Source organism: Macrotis lagotis, chromosome 8 (assembly GCF_037893015.1).
Source record: "Macrotis lagotis isolate mMagLag1 chromosome 8, bilby.v1.9.chrom.fasta, whole genome shotgun sequence".
Taxonomy (NCBI): domain Eukaryota; kingdom Metazoa; phylum Chordata; class Mammalia; order Peramelemorphia; family Peramelidae; genus Macrotis; species Macrotis lagotis.
The window spans coordinates 132,741,562-132,760,824 of record NC_133665.1 but is presented as its reverse complement, the minus strand read 5'-3'; the positions used below and the strand labels follow the sequence as shown (position 1 = coordinate 132,760,824).

At 37.6% G+C, this 19,263-nt stretch overlaps 1 protein-coding gene across 2 annotated transcripts in view; it reads left to right on the top strand.

Moving 5' to 3' along the window:
- Positions 1–19,263, top strand: part of CFAP92 (cilia and flagella associated protein 92 (putative)) — a 90,412-nt gene that overhangs the window by 21,346 nt on the left and 49,803 nt on the right. For both annotated transcript variants that reach the window (XM_074198389.1, XM_074198388.1), the window contains exons 4-6: positions 2,410–2,614; positions 12,580–12,708; positions 16,654–16,714. In XM_074198389.1, coding sequence (XP_074054490.1) covers positions 2,410–2,614; positions 12,580–12,708; positions 16,654–16,714 — 395 coding nt within the window. The remainder of the gene's footprint in view (positions 1–2,409; positions 2,615–12,579; positions 12,709–16,653; positions 16,715–19,263) is intronic.

Below are 19,263 nucleotides of genomic sequence, written 5' to 3'. Positions count from 1 at the left end.
CCAAGGCCACACAGCTGGGTAATTATTAAGTGTCTGAGACCGGATTTGAACTCAGGTACTCCTGACTCCAGGGCTGGTGCTCTATCCACTGCGCCACTTAGCTGCCCCTTCAATATATTTTCTTAAAGCAGGTTTCTGGAGAAAAACATTAGGTATAAACTCATATTATAGTAAGATTCAGCTTTTTACCCTTCCCAAAGTATTAATTTATTGTCACCAGTAGTCATTGTTCATATTTATTTGGCACACATAAAGAACAAATTAGAGGGGCAGCTAGGTGGCATAATGGATAGAGCACTGTCCTTGGAGTCAGGAGGATCTAAGTTCAAATCCGGCCTCAGACACTTAATAATTTCCCAGCTGTGTGACCTTGGGCAAGTCACTTAACCCCCACTGCCTTGCAACAAACAAAACAAAAAAAAAAGAATGAATTAGAATGAGAGACTTTCAGGAAATTAAGATAAAATAAATAGTTAATTTTTTTCCTTCCTCCCTCCCCTCCCCTCTCCTCTCCTTTCCTATTTTTTCTTCAAATTCTCCAATCCCTGATATTCACTAGTGTTTCATTGGACTGTTTTTACTAGGATTTTTTTTCCCCATACAAAAAAATTGACCTCATATATTTTTTCCTCTATTGTATTGTCCAATTGTGTTCATTTATGGCTTAAACTATTCTTAAAGTTGAAGGATTTTCCAATCTTTCTTTTTCTTTATTTCATAAGTTGTTGAACAAGAGCATTTTTGGAAGAGAAATACTTTACTTAAACTTACTAGGTTATAACATGTCTGTGTTTGTGTGCTATTTTGTAGAAACTTAATTTTCTTAAATAAAAACAACAGTAAATACTCCAAATGCATAATGGGGAATAAAATCATCACTAAAGCCCTAAACACATTCAGGACATTTGAACAAAATAGAACTGAACAAATTAAAAAAAGACAAAAAAACAAGATATTGACGTAAGTGTATTAGTAATGTTTATTAAATTTCCCTATGTGACTTTGGAAACCCTATTAGTTACAAGCTTTCTAATTTGGCCTAGAAACAAAAACAATACAGCATTCAGGACCCTGAACTTTGTAAATCATCATCTTCATGATTATTATAGTTGGCATTTATATAATGCTTTTTGTTCACAAGTACTTTGAAACATTATCTCACTCTATTTCAATAAACATTTATTATGTTTTTGCTCTACCATGAGTAGCTGGTGGGAATAAGATGAAAGAAATGAAAAATAATCCCTACTGACTTTTAGGATATCCTGTATGGGGGGGTTAGGGGTAGATGGAATTAGTAAGGTGACAGGAATTGGGTAGAAAATGGAACTTGAACTGAGCCTTGTTATTTTACTTTATTTTTTCCAATTACATGAAAAGAGAGTTTTCACCGTTCATCTTTTTGCAAGCATTTGAGGGAGCTTCTCTCCTCCATCCCCATGACAATGACTAATCTGATGTTATAGGTTATAGTAGGTTATACATGTACAATCATGTTTAACATTTCTGTATTCGACATATTGTGAAAGAATCAGAATTAAAGAAAAAAATGAGAAAAGAAAAAAACCATAAAATAAGCATTAAAAAATGAAAATAGTATTCTTTAGTCTGCTTTTAGAGTTCACAGTTTTTTATCCTGGATGTGGATGACTTTTCCATCACAAGTGTTTTGGAATTGTCTTTGATCACTAAACTATTGAGAGGAGAAAGGCCATCAGTTGATCATCACCCAATGTTGCTGTTAATGTGTACAATATTCTATTGGTTCTGCTCGTTTCCTCAGCATCAGTTCATGCAAGTCTTTCCAGGCTTTTCTGAAGACTGTACACTCATGATTTCTTACAGAACAATAATATTCCATCACATTCATATAACATTAATTTGTTCAGCCATTCCCCAATTGATGGTCATTCCCTCATTTCTCAATTCTTTTTTTTAAGGGTTTTTATTTTTTTGCAAGGCAAATGGGGTTAAGTGGCTTGCCCAAGGCCACACAGCTAGGTAATTATTAAGTGTCTGAGACTGGATTTGAACCCAGGTACTCCTGACTCCAGGGCCGGTGCTTTATCCACTACGCCACCTAGCCGCCCCTCATTTTTCAATTCTTTAAAAAAAGAGCTACTATAAATATTTTGACGCATGTGGGTCTTTTCCCCACCTTTTAAAAATCTCTTTTGGATACAGACCTAATTAGTGGTATTGCTGGAACAAAGGGTATGCACAATTTTGTTACCCTTTGATATAGCTCAAAATTGTCTTGAAGAAAAGTGGGGATTCTAAGAGGCAGAAAAGAAAAAGGATTGTATTTGTTTGGCAATTCTACTTCAAACTGACTACTAGGAATACTACTGTTTTTCCACAAATATTATAAAATCTCCATAGTTAAAAGACTTTTAATGTTTTACATAGTCTGTGCGTCCATGGTCTGAAGATAATAAATTGTGGGTGACTTGGAGAGAAACCCATAAGTTGTCCATTACAAAGGAAGTATTAAAGAAGCTAAACTATCACAAAGTCACCTTTTCTATATGGGACACCAAGGAGAAAGTGTCTAAAAGAGCAAAGTTTACTAAAATAAAAAGTCTGAGTCACCAAGAGGAATTTGAAAGTACTGGTAAGTTAATTAATCAGATTTTACTTGAAATATTTTGAAGTGGAGAGAACCTTACATAGAATCTTAATTCAACTTTCTCATTTTATAGTCAAGGAACTGAGGCCCATCAGGCCTTAGCTAGATTATAGGTAGCGGGGGCAGAATCCAGATGAGACCAAGGGAAGATTTCAGGGGTGTCCATGGTCTGGGATAGGAAAAATTTTCATATTCATTTCAATGAAATTAGTTTCTCAGGAATTCCATGATTTTATTTTAATGCATTTACAAACATTTTGAGAAGAGATCCACAGGCTTCCCCAGACTGTTAAAGGATTCCATGACACCAAAGGGAAGATCAAGAATTTTCCTGCAGTCTTTTTACTGAGTCAAAATTCTCTGTGCGGCTTTACACTATTACTCCTTTTTCTTCTGTTTGAGATTAAGTAGATCAGATTTAATTCCATATGATAGCCCTTTAAAAACTTGAAGACTTAACTTATACCCCCATTTTTCCTTCACCAGGCCAAATATTCTCAATTCCTTCCATTTTTTCTTTGCATAACATGGCTTCTATTTTCTTCTGTTTCCTGGTTATCTTCCATTGGCAGCTTGTCAAAGCCTTGCCTAAAACATGGAGCCCAGAGCTGATCAAAGCATTCTAGTTGAATCAGTTTAATCCCATCAAATTTCACTTCTGAATGAAGCATCACTAGTGACAAAATCACTCCACTGTACATCTTGGGATCATAAGATCCCTTATCAATCAACTGGATCCCATGGGTCCCTCAGGGCACTTCCCAAGATTCAGGTCCTCCCCAATCCTGTGACCAAAGCAGTCTGGTAAGAACTCCACTTACTGGACATTTTGGGATCTCATAAAGCTTTGGACCATAGGAGGAGGGCATAAATAAAAGGCAACACACATCCTAGATACAGTCATTCTCTCACCTGATGTTCTGTTAGGGAGGTGGTTCCCCCAACTCCATTCAACCTTAGAAACTCAGAGAGTCATCCTTCCACTTTGTAAGAAGCAAGTTTCTTTACTGGGGCTTTTTTTAATGCAGTCTTACTTCTAGCTTAGCAACCAACCAAAACAATTTTTTCTTCACTACATATTAAGAGGACTGAAAACAGAGTATACCTGTACATGCTCCAAAGAGGTCTGCCAGACCCCTATAATCTATAAGCATCATAAACTTCTAGAAATAGGCTCACCAAATAGGTGTGCTATTTATTACCTCTATTTTGTATTTTATGGACAGATATCTGAGTCCATAAGTTTTATTGCTTTTTGGATAGTCTCTTGTGATCAACTAGTTTTTTCTATTGCCATTCTAAGGTTGCACTTGCTACTCTCTGCCTTGAAATATGTAGGTAGTTTTCTCTCTCCTCTTCCTTTTCAATTTAAGACAGTTTTGATTGGATTTATAAAGTATTAGGTAAATACATTTTTTTACCATTCCTGAGTAGGGGCACATTAACCCTGATGAAGGGCTTTCCCATATTTTAAACCATGCTTTAGAAATCCAAAACCTATTCTTGGATACCATTTTTATCATTACTTACTCACTTTTTAAATCTACTCTTGTTTTTCAAAGCTACATCTTTCTATTGGCAGCAACGATATTAAAAACAATATTTTTTTTCATTGCCAGTTGTGCCTTATGTGATATCATTCCCTTGTTTATTTCTATCAGTGCTTTATAATTTGAATTCATTTTTGTTTGTTGTTATAACTTCTGATTTTTTTATCCAAGTCATGACAAATTTTATTTTTATCAATTTAAATCTTTATGTTTTTCTGAATTAGGTCAATTTCCTTTTGTTCATTTAAGCAGTTAAAGATATAGTATATCCTCTAATAACTGCCTTGGCTGTATCCCTTTAAGTTTTGGTATGTTATTTCAGTATTATCATTATCTAGGATTAAATCATTAATTCTCTATAATTTGTTGTTTGATCCACTCATTCTTTAAAATGAGGTTATTTAGTTTCCAATTAGTTTTACATCTCTCTCTCCATGGCCCATTATTGCATGTGATTTTTATTGCATTATGATCTGAGAAGGAAGTATTCACTATTTCTGCCTTTCTGCATTTATTATAAGGTTTTTATGCCCTAGTACATGGTCAATTTTTGTGTAAGTGACATTTACTACAGAAAAAAATATATTCCTTTCTATCCTCATTCAGTTTTCTCCAAAAGTCTATCACATCTAGGTTTTCTAACATTCCATTTACCTCCTTAACTTCCTTGTTTATTTTATGGTTAGATTTATCTAAATATGAGAGAGGGAGGTTGAGGTCTCCCACCAGTAGAGTTTTGCTATTTATTTCCTCCTGTAACTTATTCAGCTTTTCCTCTAAGGATTTGGATGCTATTCCACTTGGTGCATACATATTTAGTATTGAAATTGCTTCGTTGTCTATAGTACCTTTTAAAAGGATATAGTTTCCACATCAATTTTAATGAGGTCTATTTTTGCAGCTGCTGTGTGTGAGATAAGGATTGCTACCCCCTGCCTTTTTCACTTCAACTGAAGCAAAATATATTCTGCTCCAACCTTTTACTTTTATTCTATATGTATCTCTCTGCTTCAGATGAGTTTCTTGTAAGCAGCATATTGTAGGATTCTGGTTTTTAATCCACTCTGCTAGTGAATTTCCTTTTGGCAGAACATTATTGATCTGAGTTTTATTCCATCCAGGTACCTTTTTCCTTTTTTTTAATAGTAGAATTCAATTAACATTAAAGTTATAATGGTTACATATAGACCAGAGAATAACAACCTTTTCATTTTGAATCTACTTAGATCTTTCTAGATTAAAGTTATTTCTTGGAAACATTTGATGTTATCCGGATTAGGTTTTCCTTCAGTCATTTCATCAGAAGGGATGGATGTTGCAGCTAGGTGGTGCAGTGGATAGAGCACCAGCCCTGGAGTCAGGAGGATCTGTGTTCAAATCTGACCTTAGACATGTAATAAATTACCTAACCGTGTGACCTTGGGCAAGTCACTTAATCCCATTGTCTTGCCAAAAAAAGGGGATGGATATTCTCTTAGTTTTTATTATTTCTATTGTTAATCCAAACTTAGCATCATTCTATGTTGCCTTGAGCACACACTTGATTTTTCTTGGGTCTTGGTTTCCTCTTCTCAACAGGAAAGGGGAAAGGACTTGACTGCTCAGGTGCTTCTTCCTGCTCTAAAGGTATGATTCTGCCTTGGTCTCCTCCTTCATTAGAGACAAGAGCTTCACTGTGGAATTATGCCCTTCTTTCTTTTGGGGTTTTCTCCTTTTTATTTCTCTGAAATATTTGGTGATTTAGCTATGTATTGCTCTGGAATCCTCACGTGTTGTTAGTAACTCTTTTAATCTCAGTCATTTTAAATATAGTACTTATTTGTCTGAGAAGCTTGAGGTTCAAAGATGTCCTCAGAAATGGATGTGTCACCGAAAACTCTTCAAATAGACCTTATGTGTCATCATAAAGAATTCCGAATACATTGATCCAAGACTTGTGATGAAAAATGCTATCCTCCAGATCCTCAAGAGACGGAACTGACGGAGTCTGGATGCAGATCACAGCATAGTATTATCACTCTCTTTCTTTCTGTCTTTTTTCTTTTTTTGGTTGGTGTTTTCTTTTGAAACATGATTGATATGGAAATTAATATGGGAAAAAACCTCAAACCTAAATGTTAAAATTTGGTTTTACATGCAATGGGAAAAAAGTAAAATGTTTTTAAAAATAAAGTATACTAAGTAGATAATTACCGATTTATGGTGTATACGTCTTTCTTGTTGTCTTGTTTTTGTAAGGCAATGTGGTTAAGTGACTTACCCAAGGTCACACAGCTAGGTAATTATTAAGTGTCTGAGGTTGCATTTGAACTCAGGTCCCCCTGATTCCAGGGCTGGTGCTCCATCCACTGTGCCACTTAATTGTCCTTGGTGTGTATTTCTTAACCTTGTAAATGTTGCATTCTCATTTCTGAAATCTTCCATTTATGAAACCAAGATCATCTCTCACTCTTCCCCTACTTTGAGATGGGAGTCTTAATTTGGCTCATTGATCTTGATTCCCCCCCCCCCTTCATTTGTGATGACCATAATCAAGTTATTATTCTCAATCTTTCTTCTCACAGGCCTGTTTGTCATTTAGTTGTTAATTAAAATAACACTCCTATTGATGTGATATCCTCTCTGGTTGTGACTATTGTGCTAACTTTCTTTGTCTAATGGAGATATGCACATGTGCAGACCACCTTTTTACATGGTTAGTCAACCAGAATCAGTTGCTGTAGGGTCTCACTAAATTTCATAAGTAAGTCATGTAGCTTCTCCATATATGAGAGGTGGTTGAAACTGACTCCAGTGTTTTTGAGATCAATGAAAATTCCAACTATGTACTCCATCCTGAAAAATTCTCCTTCCCACTGTGGCATTAGCTAACCAGAACCAGTTATAGAAAGTCTACACATGTCCTACAGTCTCTCCAAAGAGGCATTTCCTTAACATGTCATCATGACTATTCCAGAATCTCTCCATATTGAAAGATATCATCTTAGGTGCTTTGAACTTGTGATAGTTCCTCATTAAATATGAATCTGCTTTTGAAGTAATAAGATGCTAATAGTAGCAAATATCCCTTTGGGTTTCATTTATTGATATTATTTTGTGTTCTAGATAGTTTTTCTTATGAAATGTTATTATTACGTTAGATTGTCACTCAAAAAAAATCTCAAAAATTCTTTCAAGGCACAGATTGTCTAATAGCTTTGACTCAGTTTTTCATATTAGTTTATTTGGGGGATGAAGTTGAATTTCCTCTGATTTTCACCAAATCATATTCCAGCCCTTTCTGTTAATGTTTATCTTGAGTAAAAAATCCTATGTAATTAATGGAAGTTTATTAATGTATGATATATTTCTTCTTGGATGTATGTAAAATTATCTCATCTTCTAGTCTTAGAATTTGACTACAGATGAGTGAGTTGAATCAGGGAATTGTCTTAGGTTTGGAGTCCAACTAAAAAAAATTTCCCCTGATATAACTCTGGCATGTGTATGCTAGGTCAGATCTCAGCCTTGAATCAAAACTGCTTCTAAGGACCCTCTGGGCACTTCATTCTATTTCCTTTCAGCTGTGATCTCTGTTTTCTGAAGAAAAAAGGTAGTGTGCTGAGAAGTAGGTTTCAGGTTACAAGAGTTAACCATTCTACTTCTTCATGCAATACAGGTAGTATTTCCTATTCTTTCTCATATTCAGTTTCTGTCCTCTATTCCAGGTCCTTCTCCATCTACAAATGTGCTTTTAAACACACAATAAATAAAAAATCTCTTATCTTGTCTTTGCCACCATCTTTTTTTGTTGTCATTCTATATCTTTCCTCCCCTTCACAGTTACAAGTGTTACCTTCATTTCCTCATCATCCACTCACTGTTTAGCTTCTTTGATCTGTCTTTTAGCCTTTGCATTCCACTCCCCAATGACCTTTTAAGGATCAAATATAATGGCCCTTTTTTTTTTCATTTTAGCCCTTCCTCTCCTTGACTTTTATGGAGGTTTTTATAATCTTGATCCTTGTTGATAGACTCTTCCTTTACGTTGTTCTCTCTTGGCTTTAGTAGTCTGATTGCTCACTGGTTCATCTTCCTTTAGTAGGGGAATCCCTACTCTATTCTCAACCATATTCTCTCTCTAATCTACTCCTATAGTTTAAATTATCACTATGTAGATTAATTTAATATCTATAGGGGGGCAGAGCCAAGATGGCAACAAGAAGGGATGGAGTCTTAGGAGCTCTCTGATAAAACTCATCAGCTAAGGACTCTAACTAAACTTTCGAGAGACAGAACCCACAAAGGGACCCAGTGAGGCAGTTCTCCTACTCAAGGTAACCTGGAAAAGAGCAGAAAGGCTCTGCTCACCAGGGTCAGAGGGGTGGCCTGCCAGAGGGGTGGTCCACCAGGGCGAAAGAACCTCAGCCTCCTGAAGGCAGCCCCAGGGCGCTGGGAGTCTCAGCTCACTGCAGCCGGGGAGTCTCCTGAGCTGCACCCCGAGGAGCACCAGGCACAAAGTGGGGGAACAGCGGGGGACCTCTGCCAGAGTGAGCATGTGGAGCCCAGCCCTCAGGGCACACAGGGAGCAGCTTGGTCTTTCGGCAGCCTAGACCTGGAAACAGAAGCAGGTGGAGCCAGTAAGCAGGAGCCCCCAGGGCATGAGCCCATTGAGCTGAGGGAGGGGAGTGAAGAGAGAGAGACTGCAGAGCTACGTCCTCTGCCCCTGGAACAGGACTCTGGGGCTCTGACCACATTCAGATCCTGATCCCAGTCTAGGCCTCCCCATAGAACAGCAGCGGCCCCCCCCCACCTCATCCCCATGGCAGAGGGGGGTGCTTATCGTCATTCACAGACCAGGAGGGAGGACAGAGCCTCACACACTGAGACCCTTGTGGGAGTGCCCCAAAAGCTCAGGAAGCACCCCCAAACCAGGCCCAGGCTGGGAAAATGAGCAAGCAGAGAAACAAAAGGAAAACTATTGAGAAATATTTTGCAAATGAGCCCAAGAAGGATCAAAATACTCAGTCTGAAGATGAGGAAGCACAAGCTCTTACATCTAAAGACTCCAAGAAAAACAGAAATTGGGCTCAGGCTATGACAGAGCTCAAAAAAGACTTTGAAAATCAAATGAGGGAGTTGGAAGAAAAACTGGGAATAGAAAGGAGAGAGATGCAGGAAAAACATGAAAATGAAGTCAGCAGCTTAGTCAAGGAAATCCAAAAAAATGCTGAAGAAAATAGCATGCTAAAATCCAGCTTAGGTCAAATGGATAAAACAGTTCAGAAAGTTAATGAGGAGAAGAATGCCTTAAAAAGCAAAATGGGCCACATGGAAAAAGAGATAAGAAAACTCTCTGAGGAGAACCAATCCTTCAGACAAAGAATAGAATTCAGGGAGATTGATGAATTTACCAGAAATCAGGAATCAATACTTCAAAACAAAAAAAATGAAAAATTAGAAGAAAATGTGAAATATCTCATTGAAAAAACAACTGATATGGAAAAAAGACTTAGGAAAGATAATGTAAAAATTATTGGAATACCTGAAAGTCATGATCAGGAAAAGAGCCTTGACATCATTTTCAAAGAATTACTACAGGAAAATTGCCCTGATATTCTAGAAGCAGAGGGCAAAATAGAAATGGAGAGAAGCCACCAATCCCCCCCCTGAGAAAGAGATCCCAAAAAACCAACCCCTAGGAATATTATAGCCAAGTTCCAGAACTCCCAAGTCAAAGAGAAAATATTACAAGCAGCCAGAAGGACACAGTTCAAATATCGTGGAGCTGCAGTCAAAATCACACAGGACTTAGAAGCAACTACATTGGAAGCTCGTAGGGCCTGGAATATAATATACCGGAAGGCAAAAGAGCTTAGAATGCAGCCAAGAATGAACTACCCAGCAAGGCTGAATGTCCTCTTCCAGGGAAAAAGATGGACTTTCAATGAACCAGGGGAATTTCAAATGTTCCTTTTGGAATGGCCAGAGCTGAACAGAAGGTCTGATCTTCAGATACAGGACTCAGGTGAAGCATAGAGATTGGAGGAGAGGGGGAAAATATGAGGGACTTAATGATGATGAACTGCCTGTATTCCTGCATAGAAAAATGACACTGATAATACTCATATGAACCTTCTCAGTTAATAGAGTAGGTAGAGGGAGCTTTTATAGTTGAAGCACAGGAGAAAGCTGAATTGGAAGATAAAATATGGTGTAAAAATGGAGTCAATAGGAAAAAAGGGAAATGTAATGGGAGAAAGAAAAAGGAGAGGGGGAATAGGCCAAGATATTTCATATAATTTTTTTTATTACAATGAGCTATTTGCAATGATATGGAAGGGAGGAGGCAAGGGGGAATGAGGGAACCTTTGCTCTCATCAGAGGTGGCTAGGAGAGGAAACAGCATATGTACTCAATGGGGTATAGGCATGTGGAGTAAGAAGGAGGGGGGAACAGGGGGAAGGGGTGGGATGTGAATAAAGGAGGAGAGGATGGACCATGGAGGGAGAGTGGTCAGATATAACACATTTTCTTTTTTACTTCTTGCAAGGGGCTGGGATTGTAAGGCCTGTCTGGGACCATAGGGCCAGGTGGATTCTGGGCCTAAGGGGTGATATGGGGGCTCAGGGCCTCTTGGCCCCAGGACCAGGGATCTGTCTGCTGCACCACTCAGTGACCCTACAGCAGAGTCAGAGTGAAAGGAGAGAGAAAATATAGTACATGGTAGTGGAGAAATAAGAAAGGAGGGAGTTGCGATCAGCAATGGCAACGTTGGAAAAATATGGAAGTCACTTTTGTGATGGACTTACCATAAAGAATGCGATCCACCCATGACAGAGTTGTTGGTGTTGGAACAAAAACTGAAGCACATTTTTAATTATTATTATTTGGGGGAGGGTGCAGGCCAAATGGGGCTGGGTGGCCTGCGTGGGGCCACATAGCAGGGTGATCTTTGGGTGTCTGAAGCCGGATTTGGACACGGGTGCTCCTGACTCAAGGGCCAATGCTCTGTCTGCCACCCAGCCACCCCTACTATTATTAGTATTTTTATTTTATTTTGGGTCTTTTTTTTTCTTCTTTTAGGTTTTTGCAGGGCAGTGGGGATCGGGTGGTTTGTATGTCACATGGCTGGGTGATTGTTGGGTCTATGGGGCTGGATGTGGGCTCGGGTGCTTGTGGCTCCAGGGCTGGTGCTTCATCCATTGCGCCACCTAGCCATACCTACAATTATTACTATTATTTTTTTTATTTTAATTTTTTCTCTCCCCTTTACTTTTATCACCCAAGCAAGTCTATCTATATTCATGGGGGAGGAGGGGTATTTTGTTTACTTGTAAACAAGAATATTTTATTAATGTAAAAAAAATTTGTACAAAATGAGAATAAAAAATAAATTTAAAAAATTTAATATCTATATATCTAACCCCAGATTCTTCCTGAGCTTTAAGATGGCTCATTTCTTTTCCTGTATCGGACTCCTCACTACTACCAAATATGCCCACCCATTAGTTTAATTTTCTATATTCGAGGCCTCTCCTCTCATATCATTGATTGATGTCATCAGTTTCTGGATTACACTGTTCTCACCAGGTAGGTAACAATTCAGCTTTCTATGACCTCTCATCTTGAGTCAAAAGGAGAGACAATTTAAGAATTGGATGCTTAAACAATATTTCCTCTGTTACTGAAGACATCTGGAATCACATTAGCCCACCATTGAAAATCTTTGATAATGATATAGATCCCTGTCCCTACATAACTAAATGTGGATCCTGCTATTAATTACTGTCTGAGAGAATAGGAAACTGCATTGTATTTACAGGAGACTATTAAATAAAGCAGATTATTTCTGATAGTTGTCTGAAACATTAGGGTATGGGGATCTAATAGTTAGGGTGGCAATCAGGACTTCTGGATCCAAATCCTAGTTCTGGTACTTAATAGCTATGTGATGTCAGTTTGTTTAATATCCTGGGCCTCAGTTTCCTATCTGTAAAATGAGAATAATAAGAGGATGGTTGTGAGGAAAGCGTTTTGTAAATGAGACACTCTAATTGTGAATTATTTCTATCATTAATTATCTTATTAATTATACTACTCTGAAATAAGTTTTAGGTTTCTTTCCCTTGAGAGGAAAAAACCCCTAACCAGAGCTAGTTAGTTTAGAGAAAGTTACCTTTGACTAGTGTCAGACCACCATCCCTAAATAGGCAGGTTGTGATCATTGTGATGATTTCGTTGGGGGCGGTTCCATTTATTGCCACTGTCCTTCTCATCATCCAAGTAGATTGTAAACTCCTTGAGGGCAGAAGCTATCACATTTGTATGAGTGCTCTTTAGTGCCTAACATAGTGCATAGCCGATAATAGACACCTACAAAATGTTTGTTGATTATTTCTCTATCCTGCCGCTTCCCAGATGATGTGAAACAATTGGTTTTAAGACAAAGAAAACTGTCTAGTGAAAATAAGCCCAGATCCAGTACTATTAAAACAAAAAGGGGGATCTTTGAAGTTGAACCATTTAAACCTATCACCGTTGAACCAGGTTAGTAGAATAAGCTTTTTATTTTTAGCCAAAATGATCATATGGTAGTCAGAAAGGAAATGACTTTTATATTTTAATTATTCTATTATATACATGTGTTTATGTACATATACTTGTACTTTTAATATTATTATTATGGTCATTTTATTCTGTAATCTAACTAATTCAAAGACTTGCTTTATGGGGGGTGGAACTTGAAAACTTGTAGGCATTTGAGTCTTTAATCTATGATAGACTAAAGAGAAGACACATGTATTAGTGGGGACTCCATTTGGTTTTTAGACAGTAATACCAGCCATTCTACCTCAAGAATGATAATTCTTTCTCAAGAATGATAATTCCTTTAAAATTAATTTTCCATATATATATATGCAAAGATATATATATATATGCAAAGATAATTTTTGACATTATTTTGAAAAGTTTTCTCCCTCCCACTTGATAGTAAGTAATCTGATATAGGTTATACAGGTACAATTGTGTTACACATATTTTCATATTAGTTGCACTGTGAAAGAAAATCTAGAACAAAAGGGGAAAACAATGAGAAGAAAAAACAACAAAACAAATTTTAAAAAATGAAATTGGTATGCTTTGATCTATAGTCAGATTCCATAGTTCTTTCTCTGGATATGGATGGCATTTGCTGTTTTTTTTAGAATTGTCTTGGTATTACCGAGAAGAGCTTTGTCTATCATAGCTGATCATTACATAATGTTGCTCACTTCACTAAGTATCAGTTCATATAAATTTTTCCAGGTTTTTTCTGCAATCTGCCTGTTCATTATTTCTTACAGAACAATAATAAGGAATAGTAATTCTTGCTGATCCTATAGTATAAAGCCATTTGTAAAGATGGAGAACAAAGGTGTGAGGTGTGACTAGTGACCATGTACTTTACTTTTTGGTGGATTAATTGCAAAGGAGATATTTGGGGAAAGAGTGAAATGGAGAGACATTTTGAGAAGCTGCTTAGGATAGGTAAGGGATATTATCAATGATACTTTTAGTGGCAGTCCAGGTCAGATGAGAGATAACAAAAACTGTGTCAGAGGGATCTGATCATAGACAATAGGCAGAAAGCTAACCTCAGAGAAGTCTATAAGCAGAGAGCAAAGACAAAGCCATGGAGACTTCCATACCTGGTAGGACTGGTGGAGGTCAAGGCTGGGGAAGCAAAGTGAAGACTCAGACATAAGACAGGAAATGGGTTGAGGAGAAAATGCAGCAAACAAGTTAAAGATCTAGGAATTGGAACTGGAATGGGACAAGATTCCAATTACTAGACTGCTTGCAAACTGAGAGATCCTATAGGACTATTTTTGAAGGGCCAATAAGTTATTGGTTAAGACTCTTTATCATCTTATCTAATAAGGACATATCTGATTCCAGAGTCTGGGGCGGGGGGGGAGCAGGCTAAGGGAGTGCTGAACCTATAGGGGGAGGTTAGAAGGTTTTAGGTTGAGAGACTTTGTACTTAGCTGGTTTCTAGTTCAAATCCCTCTCTCTTTTTCCCCTTCTTTCTCCTCCTCTTCTCCCTCTCTCATCTCCTTCTTTTGATCTGTCTTTCTGTTTCTCTCTCTCTCTCTCTCTCTCTCTCTCTCTCTCTCTCTCACACACACACACACACCACACACACACACACACACACACACACACACACACACACACACACACACACACACACACAAACACACCCCTGTCTCTCGTCTCTCACTTTTGACATCTTTATGTCTGTATTTCTCTGTCTCTGTCTCTCATCTCTCTCTCTCTCTCTCTCTCTCTCTCTCTCTCTCTCTCTCTCTCTCTCTCTCTCTCTCTCTCTCTTTTGATCTATGTTTTTCTCTCTGTCCTTTTCTCTTGTTCCTCTCTGTCTCTGTCATGTTTCTCTATCTCTGACCACTTCACCGTCTATGTGTCTAACTGTCTATATATCTCACACAATCCACAAACTGAAGATTTTTCTCTTTTGGATTAATATCTCTTTGGAAACACAAATATCCACTGGCAATTGTTTTAATCAAATCAGTTTCTATTTGAGATTTTAATAGGAAATGAGGTTGTTGAGAGAAGATGAAGGGAAGGAGGAAAAAACAAGAGGATGACGGTGCTGATGGCGATTGAACTGTTTATCTCTTGTGACCCTCACTCTCTCCAGCCAAGCATTTCTTTATTTTGGATCCTAGGGAACCTTTAAAAATCTTAGGGCTTCATGTATAAATCTTTCAGAGTTATGATTTTTTAAAAAGTCATTCTCATCTGCCCTTTCAAAGAACAATTTGCAATAGAAAGCTTAACAGAAACCTGATTCAGAATCACTCTCATTTGACTAAAAAATCAGATTTCTATTTGGGAAAAGCTAAAAGTACAGTAGGTACCCTTTAAGTAGACAAACTATAAGATGAAGATAAAAGTAAAATCACTGTGCTTAATTTAGTTGATAGACAACAGTCACAGAGACTTGAAACCTCATATGCATTCATTTTCTTGACTTTATGAATTAGATGGATTCCTCAAATACTGTGAATAAAGTGAAAATCGCATGTAGAATCATCTCCCATCCACTTCCATTGTAATTTCTGAGCTATGTGGAACCAGAAGAAAAGTTCAGAACCAAGACACAATGCCCATGTTTTTGCTGGTGTGCTGTCCATTTGAATACAATTTTCTGCATTTCCTATGAAAGAAAAGTTAAAGCATGGGTCCTCTCAATGCCAGAGACTTTTATATATTATTAAAAACACATGCATATTTAAATATATCATACAATGAAAGTTCTTACCTTACCACAGTTAAGCAACGAGACTAATTCTCCACATATGGAGTAGAATTCATGAGTCCAGACAAATCATATACCAGCTGACTTCTATTTTAATTAAAACTCACCAGTTCACTAATTACTATACTTACTCAAGAAAAGTTCACTGGAGTGTAAAGAGCTATTGTTTATTTAAAATTGCAAAAAACATAGTCAGGTGAACTAGGAATAGAATTTAAATACATATTTGTCTTATCTCTTTAATATAGTCATTAAGGGACTTGGAATTTTGGGATAAATGTTTAGAGATAAAAAATTCTGAAGTGGGTTTTTGAAGTTTCCAATTTATTTGAAATTTTCTATCATCATTACTAAAAATTACTAGTAAAATTATTATTATAAAATTAGTAGAAGTAGTAAAAATATGTAAATCATATTCTTTCCCTAATAGACTTTGTTGTTGTTTGGTCACTGCTGTCATGTCTAACTCTTCATACCCCAATTTGGGGTTTTCTTGGCGGAGATACTGGAGTGGTTTGCCATTTGTAACTCATTTTACAGATGAGGAAACTGAGGCAAACAGGGTTAAGTAACTTTCCTAGAGTCACCCAGCCTAGCAGGTGTTTGAGGTCAAATTTGAACTCAGGTCTTCCTAATTCCAGGTTCTATACTCTATGTACTATGGTGCCACCTAGTGCTTTCAATAATGCTGCACTAGCCATCAAATTTGCACAAAGTTCCCGTGATTCATTTAATTTATTGTAGTTCTCTTATTTTAAAGAAAAAGCATGCTCCAAATCCATGACCAATTAGTGGAACTTTTATTTAACCTTAGATGATTTCCCTTTGTCTCTCTGCCTTTTGATTTTCACAATTGCAGATTTTTTATTTATTTAACTCTTGGGTTTTATGGAATATTTGATTTTGTGAGAAAGTAAATTTCTCAGGGGTGGCTAGATGGCACAGTGGATGGAGCACCGACCCTGGAGTCAGGAGTACCTGAGTTCAAATCCAGCCTCAGACACTTAATAATTACCTAACTGTATAGCCTTGGGCAAGCCACTTAACCCCATTTGCCTTGCAAAACGTTTAAAAAAAAGTATATTTCTCTTCTTAAGAAATCAGTAAGCAATACTTGTTTTTCATGGAGTCATTTTCTAACACATCGCAAACCTTCTTTCAAACAGATGGAGAATACAAAGTTGATCCTGAATTTGAGAAAGCTTTGAAAGGAGAAGAATTTATTCAGTAAGCAGATTTTTTTATTTATGGCAAATATATACATTTATACTTCAGCTTGGTATAGGCAGTTAGGTGATGGAATAGATAAAGCACCAGCCCTGGAGTCTGGAGGACCTGAGTTCAAATGCAGCCTCAGATACAATACTTAGCTGTGTGACTTTGGGCAAGTCATTTAACCCTGATTGCCCAGGGCCTTGTCCAGTCAACCTGGTTCATATTTGGCCACTGGACCCAGATGGCTCTGGAGGAGCCACTTAAATCCAATTCATGTGCTTGTCATGGTTTCATCTCTCTAATGACATGCTCCTCTTTAAGAACAAAGGATAAACCTCATCATCACTTCATCTAGGTAGAAAATGTAAGCTTGGGTACTTTTCCCTTATTCTTAGTACATGGTCAGCCTAGTAAAATTATGTCACAGGGTACTGGATTTGGTTCTGAGTGATCCTCATTTTATATCTGTGAAATATCTTTCATCTTACAGTTATACATTCAGCATGTATAAATCAGGTACCAGCAACTATGCTAAGTTCTTTGTTCAGTTCCCATTGGAGTTTTCTTGACAAAGATGCTGGAGGGGTTTGCTATTCCCTTCTCCAACTCATTTTACAAAAGAGGAAACTGAGGCAAATGGGGTTAAACCATTTACCTAGGGTTACACAGCTAATTAGTATCTGAAGCTGGATTTAAATTCAGTTCCTCCTGACTCTAGGACCAAACAGACCTCGGTCCACTGCATCACCTTATAATAATTTTTTCTTAAAAAAAAAAGGCAAAAAGGCAATCCCTGCTCTTAAGATATTCACAGTCTAATGGGGGAAATGACATGATCTACAAGTATGTACAAACAAGATATATACAGGTTAAACTGCTTAAAGGTCTTCAGGTCTGGCATTTGTTGCCTAACTCTTGCATCTGGTCTTTTATTTAATTATAATATGTTTAAAGAACATGATTCAGTAACCTGCTCCACTTCTTTTTACCAATGAAAATATTTGGCATAGAGGAAGCGGAGCCAAGATGGTGGCATGAAGGCAACATTTCCTGAAAACTCCAACCCCACCAAACCCCCCAAAACAAACCAAGGATGGCTCTAGCCAAAATTTAGTGGGGCAGAACCCACAGAAAGACTGAGTGATACATTTTCCCAGTCCAAGATAACTTAGAAATTCCACAGAAAAGGTGTATTTCACTAGGACTAGGGGTTGGAACAAAAGCTGCCTCAGCCCAGAATAGCCCAGAGATCACCAGCAACAGCTTGAAGGGGCGGTGAGAGAACTCTGCTACACCTGTGTGAGTGTGGAGTGAGGAGCACAGCCACAGAACCTGCAGTGAGAATTGGGAGAAATCAGCCTGCACCCCCAGAGATGGTAAAGGAAGTCTGCAGAGATTTCTCTGCTTTCCCTGGGGTAGGACTCTGCTGTTTGCCTACACTTACATATTGCAGTTTGGGTCTCCATACTAAATAACCAAGCTGGATCCCCCCTTATAGCTCCAGGGCAGAGGGGAGTGCTGTGGTCATCTACATATCAAAGCACAGGCAAGAGAGCATAAGACCTTGGAGGAATAAAGGTCCCAGTGGGGTATCCCCCCCAAAAAAACCCAACTCCAAAGCCTTGGATGTGCTGTAAATTAGTCTTGGGCTGAGGAAATGAGTAAATAACTAAAAAAAGAAGGATCTAACCATAGAGAATTACTTTAGTCCAATGGAATATCAAAACACATACTCAGATGATGACAAAATTGAAGCTTCTGAAAGAAATAGAAATAGAAAATGGGCTCAGACTATGGATGAGGTCAAAAAAAGACTTTGAAAAGCAATTAAAGGAGGTGGAGGAAAAATTGGGAGGAGAAATGAGAACGATGCAGAAAAATCATGAAAACCAAATCAAAAGCTTGGTGAAAGAAACTGAAGAAAATAATGTTAAAAACCAGTTTAGGCCTAATGGAAAAAAGCAAAACAAAAGGCAAATGAGGAGAAGAATGCCTTAAAAAGCAGAATTGACCAGCTGGAAAAGGAGATAAAAAGTTCTCTGAAGAAAATAACTCCTTCAAATGCAAAATGGAACTAAAGGAAGCTGATGACTTTGCAAGAAATCAGGAAGAAATAAAATTCTTCCAAAAAAAGCCAAAAATTAGAAGAAAATGTGAAATACCTCAATGGAAAAACAACCAATCTTGAAAACAGATCCAGAAGAAATAATTTAACAATCACTGGACTATCTGAAAGCCACGACCAGGAGAAGAACCTAGACTTCATTTTCCAAAAAAATAATACAGCAAAGTTTCCCTGAGATCCTAGAAGCTGAGGGTAAAATAGAAATGGAGAGAATTCACCGGTTACCCCCTGAAAGGGATCCCAAAAGAAAAACTTCCAGGAATATTATAGCCAAATTCCAAAACTCCCAAATCAAAGAGAAAATTCTAAAAGCTGCCAGAAACAGACAATTCAACTATCAAGGCTCCACAGTCAGGATTACACAGGATCAGACAGCATCTACATTAAGGGCTCGTAGGGATTGGAATATGATATTCTGGAAGGCAAAAAATCTTGG